Source organism: Trematosphaeria pertusa (assembly GCF_010094035.1).
Source record: "Trematosphaeria pertusa strain CBS 122368 unplaced genomic scaffold BU26scaffold_13, whole genome shotgun sequence".
NCBI classification, from domain to species: domain Eukaryota; kingdom Fungi; phylum Ascomycota; class Dothideomycetes; order Pleosporales; family Trematosphaeriaceae; genus Trematosphaeria; species Trematosphaeria pertusa.
In genome coordinates this window covers 539,713-558,121 of record NW_022987224.1, presented here as the reverse complement: position 1 = coordinate 558,121, position 18,409 = coordinate 539,713, and the positions used below count along the sequence as shown (strand labels likewise).

Sequence of the window (18,409 nt, the reverse complement as noted above, 5' to 3'; positions counted from 1 at the left end):
TACTACTCTTACTATTATAATTACTAAAATCTACTTATAATTATCTAGTTAAAGGCTCTTTAGTTATAATTATCTCTTAGAGCTAGTAACTACTACCTAAGGTAATATTATTTCTATTATAAAGCTAGATTTATTAAAATTATACGTATCTTTATTAGTAATACTATACTTTACCTTTATATTACCTACTTAGTTAAACTACGTCTAAATAATTATAGAATTTTCTTACTTTACTCTCTAATAGTTATACCTATAATTAAGCTATATTTTAAGCTCTAGATAGCGTATAATAAAGTAGTTTAGCTAGTTCTTACCTATAACCTTTCTCTCTTACTTAGTAAGTAGCTAATTAGCTATATCTTAAATAGTAGCAAGCTAGAGAGTAAATTCTTACGTATCTAGGTTAAGTATATAGTTAATTATTATCTACTCTTTATTTATAGTAAGCTTTATTAAATTAGATATCTTTTTACATCTTTAAGTTACTCTATTATATTAATAGTAAACTTTCTTCTATAGTACGTTATAGAGAGCTATAGCGCGTTATAAGCTTAGCTTTAAGTTTTACTAAATAGTCTAAAGTATAAGCTATATCTAGAATTTATCTAAAGTTAATTAGGCGTTTATAGAGAGCTTTATAATTAAGATAGTAGTATTTAGTAAGAGCTTAGTATTTTTAGAGCGTTTAGTAGTGTAGGGCGTTTGCTAGTAAAGTACGTTATTATACCTTATAATAAAGTTAATGTACTTTACTATCGAACCGCCTACACTATTAAACCGCCTACGATTTCTTAGCAAGGAAAATTAACGAAAATTAACGAGCTTTTCTTAAATAACTAAGCGAAACCTTAATATAGTTCTATAAAGATTTATATATATATTCTCTATAGTATATTATACCTTCTAGCAAAGTTATACTAAGATATATTACATAATTAAAAAGCTATACGTATTTAACTAACTTTTATATAAAATCTAGTTTACTTCTAGTTAGTAGTATTATATCTCTATAATAATATATAAAACTTATAGTATATAGTATTTATAATAGAATAAAGGTTTCTAGAAAACTTTTATTAAGCTAGTTCTTCTAGGTATAGCGTAATAAGAGATAGAGGTTTATAAAAAGTCTTTCTAGAGTTTTCTTCTCTAACTATATATATATTAATAATCTAGCTATATAAAGTTATATATTATAAGATTATATATACTATAAGCCTACTATATATTTAGAAGTAATAATTTTAAGATAGTTTTAGTATCTTTCTATCTTTCTATATTATACTACTAAAAAGATTTTACTTTTAAATAACTACTTAAAGCTACTATATTATTAGGTAATAAGCTCTATATAGTTAAGCCTAACTATAATATATAAAATAATAAGTTTATAGAGCTAGATTAACTATATATATATAGTTAGAAGAAGAAAGCTTTAAGAAGAAATTTTTCTAACTTCTATCTCTTATTACGCTATACTTAGAAGAGCGAGCGCTATAGAAGTTTTCTAGAAACCTTTATTAAGTTATAAATACTATATACTATAAGTTTTATAGATTATTATAGAGATATAATAGTACTCTCTAGAAGTAAACTAGATTTTTCTTAAAAGTTAGCTAAATATATATAGCTTTTTAATTACGTAATATATCTTAGTACAACTTTACTATAAAGTGTAATATACTATAAAGAATCTATATATAAATTTTTATCGAAGAATATTAAGGTTTTGCTTAGTTATTTAAGAAAAGCTCGTTAATATTCGTTGATTTTCCTTGCTAAGAAATCGTAAGGCTTTTAGTAATATAGAGCTTTCGGTAATAAAGTACGTTACTCTAAAAATACTAAGCTTTTACTAAATACTACTATCTCTATTATAAAGCTTTTTATAAATATCTAATTAACTTTAAATAAATTATAGATATAGCTTATACTTTAGACTATTTAATAGAATCTAGAGCTAAGCTTATAGCGCGCTATAGCTTTCTATAATATACTATAGAAGAAAGTTTATAATTAATATAATAGAGCTACTTTATAATATAAAAAAATATCTAATTTAATAAAGCTTACTATAAATAAAGAGTAGATAATAGTTAAGTATATACTAGACCTAGATATATAAGAATTTATCTTTTAGCTTACTACTATTTAAGATATAGCTAATAAGCTACTTATAGAGTAGAGAGAAAAGGTTATAGATAAGAACTAGCTAAATAACTTATTACGCGCTATTCTAAGCTTAAAATATAGCTTAATTATAGGTATAACTATTAAAAAGTAAAGTAAAAAAATTCTATAATTATTTAGATATAGTTTAACTAAGTAGGTAATATAAAGATAAAGTATAGTATTACTAATAAAGATATATATAATTTTAATAAATCTAGCTTTATAAGAGAAATAATATTATCTTAGATAGTAGTTACTAGCTCTAAAAGATAATTATAACTAAAAAGCTTTTAACTAGATAATTATAAGTAGATTTTAGTAATTATAATAGTAAAAGTAGTAGATAATATATAGATTCTACTATTTCTTATTATTATAGAGAAGAACTATCTCTTAGTATAGTATAAAAGTAGCTAGCTACTATATAACTAGATTATAGCTATCTTTAAAAGTAGCTAAATAATAAATAAAGTTAGTATTATATAGCTAAAGTACTTTAATATATATACTAAAAGTTATATTATAGATATATATTACTTACTAATTTTAGATAGCTATAAAAGCTATAGCTTTATTAAATTCTAGTAGTATTATAAAAAGAATAAAATTATAGCTTTTTATATACTAGTATATTTATTATATCTTCTATAGCTACTTAATATTAGCTACTTCTTACTATTAAAGGTAGTATATAGCTACTAAGTTAAGATTCTAATATATAGCTATATTAACTATATTATAAAAACTAAGTTTCTATCTATATTTTATATAGTCTTTTATATATTAATTATAGATAATAATATTAGAGTAGAATTTAGAAATGCTAGCTTAGTTCTATTTAATCTAGATTTAGTAGTATAAAAGCTTAAAGTTTAATTATATATACTAATACTCTCTACTATTAATACTACTACCTAGAAGTATAAAATATCTAGTAATCTTATTAAAGTAAGATTTTAATTAACTCTAATTTAATTAAAAATTATATAGTATCTTAATTTATTACTAACTTATATTATTAAGTTACTTAATTAGCTTAAAAAAGATAATAAGTTAATAGCGTATTAGCTAGTACTTATAAAGTCTAAAGTTATCTAGCTTTAAGTAGCTAACGTATAGAAAAAAAAGTATAATTTATATAAAAAAAAGTAGATTTAAAAAGAGAATACTTTTATAATTAAAGCTAGCTTATAGCTAGTTACTTAAAAAGAAGTTATAAATTAAAATAAAAGTAAGAAGTAGTATAAAAAGATAGTAGTATATAATAGCTAGCTAGCTTAGTAATACTATAGACGCTATAGTAAGCTAGAATATAACGTATAAATATACTAGATAGTTAAAGATAATATAGATAAGTTAGATAGCTTATCTAGATTTATCTTAAGTAGCTTAAAGTTAGAGTAATCTAAATAAAATAGTAGTATTTAGTAGAGACTTAGTATTTTTAGAGTATTTATTTATCTAGAGCGTTTATTTATTAAGTATATTAGAGTATTTACTTATAAAGTATATTAATATACTTTATAAGTAAACTAACTATATAAGTAAGTTAACTATCTTTTTCTTAGTAAGAAAATTAACGAAAATTAATCTATTTTTCTTAAATAACTAAGTAAAACCTTACTACTTTTCTATAATAATTTATATATATATTCTCTATAGTATATTATACCTTATAGTAAAGTTATACTAAGAGATATTATATAATTAAAAAGCTATATATATTTAGGTAATTTTTAATAAAAATCTAGTTTACTTCTAGTAAGTACTATTATATCTTTATAATAATCTATAAAATTTATAGTATAAAGTATCTATAATCTAATAAAGATTTCTAGAAAACTTTTATATAGCTAGCTTTTCTAGGTATAGCGTAATAAGAAATAAAAGTTAGAAAAATCTTCTCTAGAGTTTTCTTCTCTAACTATAGATATATATAAATAATCTAGCTATATAAAGTTATATACTATAAGATTATATATACTATAAGTCTTCTATATATTTAGAAGTAATAATTTTAATATAGTTTTAGTATCTTTTTATCTTTCTATACTATACTACTAAAAAGGCTTTACTTTTAAATAACTACTTAAAGTAACTATATTATTAGTTAATAAGCTCTATATAGTTAAAGCTTACTATAATTTATAAAATAATAAGTTTATATAGCTAGATTAACTATATATATATATAGTTAGAAGAGAAAACTTTAAAGAAATTATTTTTCTAACTTCTATTTCTTATTATACTATACCTAGAAGAGCTAGCTCTATAAAAGTTTACTAGAAATCTTTATTACGTTATAAATATTATATACTATAAGTTTTATAGATTATTATAGAGATATAATAGTACTAACTAGAAGTAAACTAGATTTTTTTTAAAAGTTACCTAAATATATATAGCTTTTTAATTACGTAATATCTCTTAGTATAACTTTAGTATAAGATATAATATACTATAAAGAATATATATATAAATTTTTATAGAAAAATATTAAGGTTTTACTTAGTTATTTAAGAAAAATAGGTTAATTTTCGTTAATTTTCTTGCTAAAAAAAAGGTAGTTAGCTTACTTATATAGTTAGTTTACTTGTAAAGTACGTTATATAAGTTTTTAACTAACTATTCTTTTAAAGCTAAGATTAGAGGTGGTTAAAAAATTAGTTAACGCTGTGCCAAGCCGATAAACGAGATAGGCTCTGGCTTGGCGCTATTGTGGAACTGCGACATCAACAACATCAACATCGCAATTGCACTCAACACTCGCAGACTATCCCGCCCGTCGCCGCAGCTCATGGCAATCGCCCGGTATTCGTCCAAGCGCACGCATAACGAAGCTGTGTTCGGCCGCCTACACGCCCTGCCGCCATGTAAACAAGGCCCCGACATTGCGCGCTGGGTGGTCGCGGTCGCCGACTCCGAGGCCGGCCATGACGATGCGCTCCCCACTGCCAAGCGCCAGCGGATGCTGCGCAGTCTCCGCACCACCTCGCAACGATTAAACGCCGCAACACGCAATATGGCTGCAGCCTCACCGACACGCCGATCGAGGAGAGACAGATCCCCCCCGAAGAAGGATATGGTGGTAGCGACACGTCGAAAGGGGCGACAGGGGCAACTGGAAGAAGCCGACGCAGACGTTCAACGAAGCGCAGCTAATGCGTTCTCCGAGGGTGCACCCTCGTTCCCCGCGCCCGCGTCATCTTTACGCTCGCTATCGCCTCCAAAGAAGAAGACAGCCTCTACAAAGGCGGACCTGGCATACCTCAACCCAAACATCGAGTTTCTTCCCTTGAGGAATACCGAGGAGACTGGCATATCGCTGCCCGCATCCGTCACGGAGCTCTGGAGCCGTTGCGAGGTGAGATGGGCTCTTGCCTGCGTTCGTCCAGGCATTATATGCTGACACCACCAGAAACGACAGCTCGACTCGCTAATAACGGACCCTCCCGTTCCTCTCACCGACAAAGACCACAGAATCATCGACGACACTTTGTCTGACGCATTCGAGCAAGCGGAGAAATGGCGCAACACAACTACCGAACCACACTGGATATCCGTCGTGGTGGGTCCCATACTGCATCTCCTGCGCCGAATTGAGAGCTTCAAGAATTCTGCTGTCCCCAATGCGAAAATTGCTGTCCTCGACGTGTACGTCCATAAATCATCATATCATGCATAATCTGAGCTGACACGATCTTTAGAACGCCCATCGAGATCTCCCCCGCCGAGCTCGTCCCCTTCTCCAAAGACCCCGCCCTCTACCGCGACCTCGACAAACGCATCGACTACGTCGTCGGCCTCGATCTCCACCGAACCACGCTTAAAACGCTCCGCCGCACCAAATATTGCACGGCCGCCCCGTCTATCAATCAGACCGCCTCGTTCGCCAACGAGACTCCTATCTTCCTCAACATCGAGGTCAAGCGCCGACACGTCGCCCGGGACCCGACAGTCCAGCTCGCGGCGTGGATTGCCGCCGAGTTTACAAAGCGGAGGTACGAGGAATGGGATCTCGGGTTTCCGGTGTTCACCATAGAGATTGATGGTGATAATTGGCTACTGCGTGTCGCTGCTGCACGCGCCGTGCCACGCACCAGCGCTACAGCCGAGTCTCCCAGAAATAGGGAAGGGGATGCACCTGAAACGGAAGCTGAAGAAGGACCGACGACGCTCCCAGAAGATGAATACGAGCTCTTCTTCTTCGGACCACTGGCTCTGGGCGATACGTTGACTCTTGAGGGCTCGAAGAGGTTGCTTGCGAATTTGATTGATATCACGAAGTGGGGGCAGTCTGAATTTCGGACGTGGTGGGGGGCGAATGTGCAGATGGTTTTAGAGCAGAGGATGCGGCGTTGAGGTGTCGCGATATGAGGATAACTAGATAGCGACGTTCTCTTGACACCCGTTGTGAGTTAACAAATGAGGGCTGTTGGTCCGGAAGGAGATCCAGATTCTGTTTGCGTGAAGCACTCGAAACCTATTGCTCACCTGCCTGAATAACTCGAAAGCTTTGCTTAAACCACTGTACGGTCACTAGCAAAACCGCCGTTCCCGTTTTGAGCATTTCCAACTCCACTCGTGTACGCAGGCATTACGGCGACTTATTAGAGTTAGTTTAGTAGTTGTGGGATAAATTTACACTGAGCTTGGTTTTTTCGTTGAGCCCGGGAGGGCCAAGGGTGACTACCCTTGGCGCGTGGGGCGAGTAGCCCGAGAAGTGGAAATATCTGCCGGGGACGGGCAGGTTTAGGCGAAACTTCGGGTTAGAGGGCCCGTCGAACCAAAACAATCTCCCTGCAACTACCAGTCGACGCGCTTTTCCCCCTTCTTCTTGAAGATTACACCATGAATGGAAACATTATAACTTATTTTCACCATGATTGCACTCCCTAACACCGAACTGATTGCACAGCACCCCATCGGAGAGCGGTTAGACGGCTTCCGCGACGCGCTTCAGTCACAATGTGACGAGCTGAGCCTTTCTGGACTGAAGAATCATCAGTCGCGAATCGCCCGGCTAGTGGAAACCTCAGGTACGAGATCGAAAGCACTCGGATAAAGGATGACCTGACTTCCTTAGACATCAAAGAACTGGTCCTTGATCTAGTCCTCGATCTAGTCCTTGTCTTGCAAAGGGCTCCACTGGCCCGCAAACTCCCTTCCCCTAGCGGCGCCGGAACGCTTTTGCGAGATCTCTTCAGCCTCGGTACCCGAATTGAATCCGCCGACTTCGATGCAACATCATTCATTCCCTTGTTCGAACACATCGACAGGCATGCATCCGATGAAGAGATCTGCACAGCTCTTTTCGCGCTTCTTGCGAGTTACACCACGGACCCCCCAACCGTCTTCAGCAAAGTGCCCCTCGACACGCCTCTCAAGTCCACCTCCTCCTCCCAGCACGCCGACGAACAGACTCATGACGATATCGACGAGCGCATACTGCAAGAGATCAACGGTTGCGTCTACAGGGATACTGGTGGCTTTTATGGAAAATACTTCGAAGAGAAGGAGTGGTCGGCTGACGCGTACCGTATAACACAAATGGCGAATCCACAAGTGCGAAGTGGTCGCTGGACAGAATATCCAACAGTCCCGTCGCAGGACGCTTTCTTCGACTGGTTCTGGGGATTCCAAAGCGGATTTCTCTGCAGAGGACGCAGCATGTTCTATGCGTCTCCAGACCACCCGTTGGCCGGCTCCGACTGCAAGCGCAAGCCAGACCTTTTCCTCGCCCCCACCAACGTTTCCAAACACGGCGGCAAGTACAACTGGGCAGATGTACGCGTGATCGGAGAGCTCAAACAGAGCGAAATACGAGGAAAGTACACGGAAGAGCTGCTCAAGTTCACTGGACACGCTCGGGAGGTGTTCGCCGCTCAACCGACGAGGCGATTCCTCCATGGCTTCGTTATCCGCGGATCTATCATGGAGCTTTGGGTATTCGATAGATCAGGGCTATACGGTAGCAAAAAATTCGACATTCACAAGGACCCGCGTCGATTCATCCAAATCATGTTCGGTTACACGAGGATGAGTGACGAAGAATTGGGCATGAACACGTACATCAAAGAGGACAAAGAGGGCAAATATATTGTACTTGAAGAGGAGACTAAGAAGGACCGCGTCTATCTGGAAGACACACCGATCGCATTTCAGCGGGCCATCGTATGCAGAGGCACTGCCTGTTATCGAGCGAAGAAGCGCGGTTCTCAGCGATGGCAATATGTTGTCAAATTTGCCTGGCGGTCGGACAAGAGGCAGGCTGAGGGAGAGTTGTTAAAATTGGCAAAAGAAAGGAATGTCTGGGGCGTTGCAAAGCTGACAGATCACCACGATCTAGACGCGATAGCTGAGCTGCGGAGCGGGTTGAAATTCGGAAAGCCTCAAACATTCAGGTCGGCACGGCGAGACTCGATCAACCAGAGCCGTTCAAGAACACAAAGCAGCCTGCTAGCGAATGCCTTAGGGATCAGTCTAACGCCTCGTAACTCATCATCGTCCGCCCAGAAGCGGAAAAGGGCAGAAGAAAAACCTATGGCGCCTCCACCGAAACGGTCCAGGTCGGGAAGCTGCAGACGATCACGCAGCACAGGATTAGTCACTGCGCAGACGGATATTGCTGTTGGAGGCGCCAGCAATTATGTCGACAAGAACTCCGACGTGAACAGTCTCACGGCTCCTGATGTTCAGGACGATGGACTTTTCGAAAATCGAATATTCTCTTGCCTGATTACCTCCCCTCCAGGGCGTCCTCTTCGCGAGTTCACCTCAGTCCACGAATTTCTTGAGGCATGTCGCGACTTTGTCAAAGCACACAGATCTCTGTACTGCGACGGAAAGATACTTCATCGTGATATTTCTGAAAACAACATCATTATCACGGACGCAGAGTGGAAAGAAGACCCTACAGGCATGATTATCGACTTGGATCTGGGGAAAGAGCTTGACGGAGGCCCGAGCGGAGCGAGACATCGAACTGGCACCATGGAATTCATGGCAATCGAGATTCTGGAAGGCAAACCGCATACGTACCGGCATGACTTGGAGTCGTTTTTCTACGTCTTCGTGTGGATTATCAGTCAAGCAAGGGACAAGGCTTTGCTGAAGACAAGCCGGCTTCGACGTTGGTATGCAGGAAGCTACGACCAAACCGCGGAAATAAAAAGAGGGCATATGGATAAAAAGGCGTTTCAAGGCATCCTTGCCGAGTTCCCGCAAGCTTTTCACGGTCTTAAAGGCTTGGCCGAAGAGCTCCGCAGACTATTGTTTCCAATCCGAGAGGAAGCGTTGTTTACGGGGACCTACCACGACCCCGAAAGGCTGTACCAACCGATGATAGATGCTTTTGAGAGGGCAATCGTCGGCTATGAGGGGAGTCGCAATGAGGATTATTGAAAGTGTACTACACTGAGACCGTCAATACAAGGATTTCTTGTTATTGCAACACTCCCCCTGTGTCATGGACCCGAAGGGCCGTGGCAACCCAAAGGATCCCATGATCTCTTCATCTTGAGCTTCACCTGGAAGGCTCTTCTCCTCAGGCCTTAGATCCCTGCAGTGGGCAACACCCTCCTGACGCTGCTCCCCGTGACTATGATTCCTCCGCAATAGCCCTGACTGTAGCTCTGGCTCTGGCTCTGGCTCTGGAATTCGCTTTCCGTTCGTCGTGCCATGGGGTGGGTGTGTGGGGTGAGCTTCCGCTGTCGGTCTGAGAGTGTGTGCGCTCTTGTCGGACCGGTCTTATCGTAGCCAGGAAGGAAGCCTGCTCGGGCTGAAAAGGAAATCGCAATAGATGCGTCCAGGCTCATAACTAGTTGAAATGTGGCAGCAGGATTGATTGTAAAAGCTAGCTGTCTAGATGTTCTTATATAGATAACAGTAGACCTGGTTGTCTAAGCGGTAGTAGCTGGCGGCATTGTTGTGCCTCGTCATATCTTGCTCGTGCCGTTGCTGCCGTCGTTGTGCTTGACGCGCCCGCCGTCACTATGCCTTTTGGGCCACTACCGCCATCGTCGGGCAGCCCGTAGACTGTGAACGCACAGATTGTAAACAGTCCGGCCATTATGTGCCGCCATCGACAAATACATCGTCTTAGCCAATGAGGCGAGAGACGGACCAGTCATTAGAGGATGTTGATGTAGTGTAACGTGCAGCCCTGGAAGGCGAGAAGTGGTTCAAGACGGTTATAGAAGCACTGGAAGGTGTTTGGTGGGTGGAATAAACATGGTTGAAATTACGTCGTTGGAGGTTCCTTCACTATTGAAGGCCGCGGTTAGGAATAGTCGCAGCACACAACTGATACCGGAATACGGAGATTTTTGACTTATTCAAAGCGTTCGAATTGCTTGAAGTGAAAGTATCTAAGGATTTTCTCGGCACGCACGCTAACGGATACGTTTACATGATAGTCACACAATGGCCATCTCTAATAATATCGTTTACTTGTTTCCCCTTCTATTTTTCGCTCCTTCATCGTATGCAGCCAAGCTCTAAGTTTATCCAGAGCAATTTCATCGTTCTTCTTCGCTGAATTGGTAAAGTCCTCATCGGTCCACTCTGGCGTACCCGCTGTTATAAGCGTGCTCCCAAATGGCTGACAAGAACCAAAGTCGATGAGGAAAAGCGTCTCGTTGTCATCGACCATTATATTCATAGGCGTGAGGTCGTTATACGCCAACCCAAGCGAGTGAAGATGGCTGATTGCGGACGCGATCTGTGTCATAAAGCTCTCGACGTCAAGTTGTCGAATCAGCTTCCTGTCTAGTCGCTGTTTGAGTGTCAAATCGTATCGGTCCAAGACGAGGCCGACAATATGCCCACGTCTGATCAAGCAGCCATGATAACGGATGATGTTTGGATGTGGGTTGCGTAAGAGAAGTTCCATAATCTCAGCTTCTTGTAAAAGAAGCTTGGGTAATAGACCTGTACCCTTAAAGACAGTGTTCAGCTTCGGGCCTTTCAAGAAGACCTTATTGTCTATTGGTGCCGAGAATGTGTGGCCGTATGAGTAGCGGCTGGTCCGGACGCGTGACGAAGAGCGTGAAGAAACCCGGTCAGCAGCCATGAATTCAGTGACAGTGGCATGATGGCGATGCCGTCAAATCGTCCTGTACCGCCGAGTGTGCTCTTTATGAGGGACATTGACTGATCATAAGAGAACGCTGGCGCGGTGCGGCCGTCCTGGGTGATCGCCGCCAAGAACGACACACCTGGAGAGACTTGCCTCAGCGTCATGTGAGCGAGCTTCTGTGGAGTCTGCCGGGACGAAGGCCCACCATGGTCCAGCGGCAGCATCGTTTCCGCAGCCGCAGGTGGCGACAGGGGGGAAGGAGCGTAAAGTCCACCTGTGGAATGAGATGGAGCAGATCTGACCGTCCTGCGGCTGTGTTGAGAGGAGCACTCGGGTCGTGCTTTCCGCTGCACAACGGCAGTCTTCCACCGCTTGATGCGCTGGACAGTCGCTGCATGGAATGATGTCTTGCGCTGCCTGGTCCACCTTGGTATGGGCTTTTCGCTTTCGCTGCCGGCATGACCCTCGAGACCGCTTCGTCGGACACCGCCTTTCGTCGCAGGCTCCTTGGGCCGAGGCGTGTTGATGGAGCTTCGCAGTTGTCGAACTACCGCAGTTCTCCCAAGGCCAATTCCATCACCGGCATTTGCTTCCGCCCGATCCGTCTCTCCGTTTCCATCGTCTTCTGGCTCCTCCTGTGCATCGACCGTATGCGTCTCGTTCCCGTCCCGATACCTCTGCGACGGACCTGAACAGAACGCTGTGCCAGAACGGGTCTCCAGCGGCGTGTTGGTGGCATCATCGGGAGCCCTGCCGTCATTGTTCCCGCTTCCTTTGCCATTGCCAACATCACGCTCGCCGCTGACGAGAGCGCTAGGGGTGTTGGCATCGCCGCGATCATCATTCCTGGCGCTTCTGCCGCAGGGACCATCGGCTTGCAGATTCACGACATTGCACGGGATTGATGAGGCGCGCCTCGGCGTAGAAGTACGACCTGAGGCCGAACCATGGCGTGATGAAGAGCGTGATCGCCGCCGCTTTGGCGAATGCCCGCCCTCGTCACATTGTCCCGAGATGGAGTCCGCCGGCTGACTCATGGCCGACGTGTCTGTACTAGTGGATTGAGCGCGCTTCCGCTTCCTGTGCGTCCAGCCCGGCTGGCTTGCCGTGTGAACCTCATCACTGCGGCTTCTCTCCCGCCCAAGGACATCGTCTGTAACCTTTTAGCACATGCTTCAGATCCTAAACGACTACGCCACGTTTTCGAGCAGCCTAACGAACATCGAGAGTTACGCGACGCGGGTGTCTCGTTATAGTACACTCCTGTTCTTCTGCCTTGCTATCGTTTGTCTCGAACGTGGCGCTAGGCTAGAGGAGGTGGACAATAGTATAAAATGCTTCTTATCGCGCGTGCAAGGACAACGTAATGCGGGAGGGAAACACCTATCGCGACTTCGAACCGCGGCGCTGTGGGTGGTCCGGGGGATGGACGCGCTGTACCGGAAAGGATTCAAGCACCGGGCCTGGGAGGTATTCTTGCTCTGTATGGCCACTCGGGTACATGTATTGTCAGCGGCGGTCTAACGCGGCGCAACAGGGTCCCCATCGATCCATGGCATCCGAAAAATCCTGCATGCGAGCCACGCCGCCGAGAAATTCACCTAAAAGGTCGTCATTTGCAAACCACCCGAGCATGAGCTTCAGGCTAACATTTCGTTCCACCTGGGGTTCATGACCTGGTTTGTACTCGGAGGGAAATGCAGGTAGTTCTACCTTACGAGTCGCTCGCGTGATTCTAATCCCTTACATAGTCTCGACACGATTGGAAAAGCTTTGAAGACAGAACTCGTCCAAGAGATGGCTAGTGAATGGACTGACGCTCTCCGGAGGACAGGAGCGTCTTTGCAGGCAACCGGATTGTCGGGCTCCTGCAATGGACAAAATTGGGAAGCAGGCGGTAGGGCCCACGTCCATTCACCATAACGCCCGTGTTGCTGATGAGAAAATAGAAGATGCGACGGAAGATAGCGTAGATCAGACGGTAGCCGTTACCAGGAGGACGCGAGATGACAGCCTTGCCGGAGTACTTGATGAACCGCAACGTCGGATTAGTGAGCTCTCTGTAGAAGGGGGTGGATATCGTGGTAGAGCGGAGCATGAAGGCACAGAAGGTACTTCTAGGCCGCAACCCACCATCACAACTTCGCTAACGTACTACTACTAGACCTGATACAGTATAAACTACCCTCCGCATACGTCGACTTCTCGGAGGACGGACTAACACTGGAGTATTATAACCACATGTTCGGCACCAACATCCCTTAGGCACCGTGTTGCTCCTCCGTCGCTCGGACAATGAAAACCGGTATCATGAGGAATGGCCGCAGCGGTGGCCTTGTTCCGTAGCGGACAGCCTCGAAATTGACATAGATGCGATCCGGCACGAACGCTAACTCTTCCCTTTTCTCCCTATCCGCTTCACTCTGAAGGCAAAGCTTTATATTCTCCGGCGTATATGCATACGGCTTGAGCGTCGGAAGAAGTTCCTGGATACGGTGGATGACCCTGTTGTGTGCCTGCTCGGAAATCGGAAGCGGTAGAAGAATGTGGTATTCGTCTTGTCTCGACGAGAGCATAGCTGCGTTTACCAAAAGAACCCCCCCCGTAGCGTCTCTCTGCTTCCGCGCTCTTATCTTTACTCCAGCAATTGCGGCTCTCTCTTGCACTTTAGGCGCCTGCGACATGATTAGCTAATAGCAAGTTATACTAATACAGGAAAGAGTCTCACATACTGCAGTTTTTATGACCTCATTAGCCAGATCCTCGAATTGTTTCATCCACTTAATCCTGAACACCTCCTCTCCTTCTCTGGTTATCCTTTCGAGGGATGACGGAGTTTCTAGATGCAACGCGACCTGGCGAGCAAGATCACACAGCTCTAGTGTGGTATTCAGGCTCTCGCACAAGGGTTGGCTTCCGGGCGGTTGTGTGGTCGTGGAGAGGGTAGATGCCATGCTGATGGTAGGATGAGGATGTTGCAAGTTGCGATCACGACGCTTAAATGCAGACGATAGGAGGTGTTGGCGAAACAAGCTAGCGTGGAGCTGAGGGCCACGTGGCACTAGACGACTCGGAAGAACATTTATCCTTGCGCACCATTGCCATCCTTAAACGCGACCTACCAGCCCTGTCACAAGAACCTCGCAGATGTACTCGCTAATTGCTCGAGTCCTTGCCACCTTTATTGTCGTTCAGGAGAGGGCTGTAGTCGATATTTGGCTGTTGTTCGTTCGACGGGGGGCCCACAGTAACTACTGGGACCTCGGAGTCGCGTGCGGCACCTTGGGCTTGACCATTGCCGCTTGGAGTTCCCCCATTTGTAGTTGGAGGAGCGGTACCATGCGGATTGGAAGGGTTGGAAGTAGAGTTCGGTTGGCCAGCGGGGTCGGACATGGTTCTGCTCGACAATCAGCATATGCCCGAAGAGAACGGGATGCATGGCCTTACCTCTCTTGCGTACAAGAAAACGTATGATAAGAGCGGTTCCGACCGGTGAGGCTATGGTGCTGCCGGAGGGAGATTGAGAGGGACGAGCAAAGACGTCAACGATGTATCCCAGGAGAAGGGGACGGATGAGCTTGATTCGAAGGAGAGAGGGTGAAGAACTGACCATGATAGATCGCCTTTATATGTATCCTCCTACACTCTAGCCCGCGCTGGATGCCTCCTCACCCCTCATCTGCGGTCCCTTGGTACAGACATGGAGGTGCTTGCAGACAGGATGAGTATACGGCAGATATTAGCTGTGGACTAGCATATCCATACAAACTTCGATCCAAGATGTGATTTGCGGCGGCATGTAAACTAATCATGCCATTGTCCGCATTCTCATATGCACATGGGAAGGTGTTGGCGACGTTTCTCTGCCCTTGGGGAGACGCATGCACGTCCCGCCCAGCTTGCGAGCGCGAAAAGGTGGTGTCGGCTCGCGCAGGTTTGCTGGGGGAGATGTATGCTCGTCGCGTCATCCACTTTTATCACAGCTTCCCCTCACTGTAGGGTTGGTATGCAGGTAATCATGGCGTTATGGGAACCAATCATGACTGCCATTGCTAGGACGCTCGTATGCACGTGGACAGGCGACAACGTTGGGCCGCCCACACCTTTGCCTAACTCGCTTGCCTACCCTTGCAGAGACGTATGCACGTCGCACCCACTCGTTGTTTTATTTGAGCCCCCTATCGTCGCAGGCCTGACGCTATCCTCCTAAGTTTTGAAATATACACTAGCACCCCTGATATAACAAGTATATCCAGCAGGAATCTCGTAGGGGAGATATTCGGTTGAGGGGGTTTCGTTGTCTATGTGTGTTTTCACGCCGTCCGTTTCCTTCTTGACGATGGAGAGATATAAGCCTCTGAAGTATATCGTCCGGTTTTTGGTAGGATCGGGAGGGAAGAAATGGCCCGGGATGTCTTCTTTTTGCCCGGCAAGAGCTTTGTCGCCTCTCTGAACGGACACCGTCGGTTAGCGAGAAGTACGTTGAAAGGAGGAAATGAAGATTCAGAATATCTTACCGCCATAATCAACAAGAAGTCGACGATCTGACGCGAACTTCTCTGCGACGAACAGAAAGTGCGTTAGGAGGATGGCTACAGTTGAAGCAAGAACTCGTCAGCCTGTTCTGAGCTAAGGATGCGGTGTTTCGACTGTTGTTCACCTTGAGATTTCTTCGCGCGGAAAGGAGATGGATCGCCGGATTTAAGAGGCAGAGTGCGCAGAACGTCGCAAGCGGTTGCGAGGTGGTTACGAGGTGGGTGTGAGAGGCGTGTGCTCCTGAGCGGGCATGATAACTGCAAGACCTTGGTGCCCGACATATGAAAAGCACCGCGACCAAAACCGCCGGCGGGCGCGGCTGCAGCCGGTTTTGCCCCACCAACTTCAATCCCGGCCTCCAACGACTATCACGTGCACCGTAAGCCGCTTACCGAATGGGTAAGGCGTCCGCTATGACGCATATGGACTCTCACTGCCTGCAGGCATCAACATATCACACCGACTTCTAGCTTGGCAGACCCATCGTTGACGCTTCCGCCGACCGAGGAGAAGCCTTCTGCGTCGGCCCGCACCCCGGCCAGCTCTCCGTCCCGACGACTCTCCACCTCCACTTCTCGCCTATCGCTAAGGCGGAAGCGTGCGACCTCTTCCGTACCCTATACCTATACAATGTCGACGTGCACCACCCAACACCATGCGACCGAGACGCGATACCGACACTAAAGTCCTGCCTACCCACAGCGTATCAGCAGCCGTGGCGGCTTCGAATGCGAGCGCACCAATCCTCAATAAGAGGAATACCTTCAGTCCGCCTACCAGCCAAGCTAGCACCAGAAGCCCTCTCGCCGAGCGAACAGCCCGTCGCGCGATAGCATTGCCGCGCTAGCTTCCGCATTCCCTCCGACGATAATGGAACCGAGCTCAGGGCTGAGGACACCGCCGCCGCGGAGAGTGAGGGATGCCATAAAGCGGCTGGTTAGATACCTGGGTGGCTGCGGGAGCGAATCGAGGAAGACCAGGATTTTGGGTATCAAAGGACTCAGCGTTATGCCTGGACCTTGATGGCGAGGAGCGTGAAGGACTAGCGTATGTGCTCCGGAAGGTGAAGGAGATCTGGCTGAACGCGCGAGTGTGCTAGTTGAGAGGTCGCGATGAGAACGCGTGGTGTCCATCCGACCGATCTGGGAAGTATTCGTATATATCCTCCAATGCATGTTCATTCTGCCTTCGTATGCAAGTAACCGCTCCTCGTCCAACTTTGGCCATGCGTTCTTTGGCGGAAGCGCGTATCGCCTCCGAGAGATCCCCGACTGCCGACAGCATGACTTAACCAAAGACAAATCGCCACTCTAGATTCGCCTATTCCAAAGACCTCACAACAACTAACGCAACATCCTCTGCTCCAGCCTACGTATACGAACAAGAATCGTCGATCGTCATCGCTGAAGGATAACAAGAAAAATGGCCCAGATCTAATCAGATCGTGGTGCTTCAAACCTCTTGGCGACCGCTACTTCGCCTGTCTTCCCCGTCAGTGACAACAACGCCCACCTCAACGTCTTTCTTCATCTACACCGGAAAATCCAGCGCCTCCGACACAAGACCTGTCGCCGGAGCGGGGCCACCCCCCTTGCTAGGATCATCAAGGCGTTTGCTCACCTGGCAAGATCACTATAAAACCATTCCTTTTCTGTGCATTATTATCCGGTGACATATCTCGCCGCAAGGCACGCGATGGTGGGGCACTCCGCATCAGCTGGATTCTATTGGGGATTTGCCAGTTTGTTTTCTGTTGGGTGCTGCGGCGGCTCCAGGTCGCGGAGAGCCAACCAATTGGAGGGACTCCGTAGCCGCTAATAAGGCACCAATACATACATATAGTCAGCACCTCGCGATAATGTAAGTAGACACGTTTTCGCCTACTTAACCCACGTTAGAAAGCCTCTCTTAAGGACTAAACGGTACTTCTAGTATGTACAGAAACAAATATCTACTATTCTAACTTTATTAGAACTTATATACTGTTACGATCACAGGACCGAAAACAGGGTTAGCTGGCCAGGACAGAGGAAACGGCAAGCCAAGCCCGGAGTCACGGACAGAGGATCACGTGCAAGGTCACGAGGATGATCAGGGTCACGTGACACGGATCAGATGGATTAGACAGAGCTAGACGAATCAGGCCTAATTTACGAGAGCTAGGCCTTAGCTTCTAATTACGCTAAGATAGCACATATATATAACTAGAAGAAGCTTACTTCTTATAGCTTCTTATAGTTATTATTTTATTTATTAAATTACTACTATAACTTATAATTTATAGTATTATTACCTCTACTTCTTTATTACTAAAGATTCTAGCCTAAAGTATACTTCTTATCTTCTCTTATAAAAGTAAGTCTTAGTCTTAGTTAAGAGAATAGCTTATAATAAAATAACTACCTAATATTAAAGAGTAGAACTATTTATTATAAGCTATTCTCTTAACTAAGACTAAGGTTTACTTTTATAAGAGAAGGTAAGAGGTATACTTTAGGCTAGAATCTTTAGTAATAAAGAGGTAGATGTAATAATACTATAAATTATAAGTTACTATAGTAATTTAATAAATAAGTAATAACTATAAGAAGCTATAAGAAGTAAGCTTCTTCTAGTTATATA

General features: G+C 44.2%; 5 protein-coding genes across 5 annotated transcripts; 2 read left to right on the top strand and 3 right to left on the bottom strand.

The window, feature by feature from the left end:
- Positions 1–4,906: 4,906 nt before the first annotated feature.
- Positions 4,907–6,665, top strand: BU26DRAFT_522249 (uncharacterized protein). The gene is made up of 3 exons (XM_033829736.1): positions 4,907–5,536; positions 5,591–5,826; positions 5,880–6,665. Exons 1-3 carry the CDS (start codon positions 4,970–4,972, stop codon positions 6,532–6,534), a joined length of 1,458 nt encoding a protein of 485 aa, XP_033680136.1. The 5' UTR covers positions 4,907–4,969; the 3' UTR covers positions 6,535–6,665.
- A 389-nt stretch (positions 6,666–7,054) lies between these two features.
- BU26DRAFT_508465 (uncharacterized protein) lies at positions 7,055–9,576 on the top strand (the record flags this gene model as incomplete). The annotated part of the gene is made up of 2 exons (XM_033827080.1): positions 7,055–7,211; positions 7,259–9,576. The coding sequence occupies 2 exons, from the start codon at positions 7,055–7,057 to the stop codon at positions 9,574–9,576; spliced, it is 2,475 nt and encodes an 824-aa protein (XP_033680135.1).
- A 1,030-nt stretch (positions 9,577–10,606) lies between these two features.
- Positions 10,607–13,349, bottom strand: BU26DRAFT_568426 (uncharacterized protein; the record flags this gene model as incomplete). The annotated part of the gene is made up of 3 exons (XM_033833770.1): positions 10,607–11,157; positions 11,295–12,404; positions 13,070–13,349. 3 exons carry the CDS (start codon positions 13,347–13,349, stop codon positions 10,607–10,609), a joined length of 1,941 nt encoding a protein of 646 aa, XP_033680134.1.
- An 81-nt stretch (positions 13,350–13,430) lies between these two features.
- Positions 13,431–14,301, bottom strand: BU26DRAFT_77350 (uncharacterized protein). Its single transcript, XM_033836326.1, has 2 exons — positions 13,984–14,301; positions 13,431–13,926 (listed from the first exon to the last, which is right to left on the bottom strand). Exons 1-2 carry the CDS (start codon positions 14,203–14,205, stop codon positions 13,513–13,515), a joined length of 636 nt encoding a protein of 211 aa, XP_033680133.1. The 5' UTR covers positions 14,206–14,301; the 3' UTR covers positions 13,431–13,512.
- Positions 14,302–15,270: 969 nt separating this feature from the next.
- On the bottom strand, positions 15,271–16,004 carry BU26DRAFT_522245 (uncharacterized protein). The gene is made up of 3 exons (XM_033829735.1): positions 15,912–16,004; positions 15,769–15,843; positions 15,271–15,700 (listed from the first exon to the last, which is right to left on the bottom strand). The coding sequence occupies exons 2-3, from the start codon at positions 15,772–15,774 to the stop codon at positions 15,458–15,460; spliced, it is 249 nt and encodes an 82-aa protein (XP_033680132.1). The 5' UTR covers positions 15,775–15,843; positions 15,912–16,004; the 3' UTR covers positions 15,271–15,457.
- Between the last annotated feature and the right edge of the window lie 2,405 nt (positions 16,005–18,409).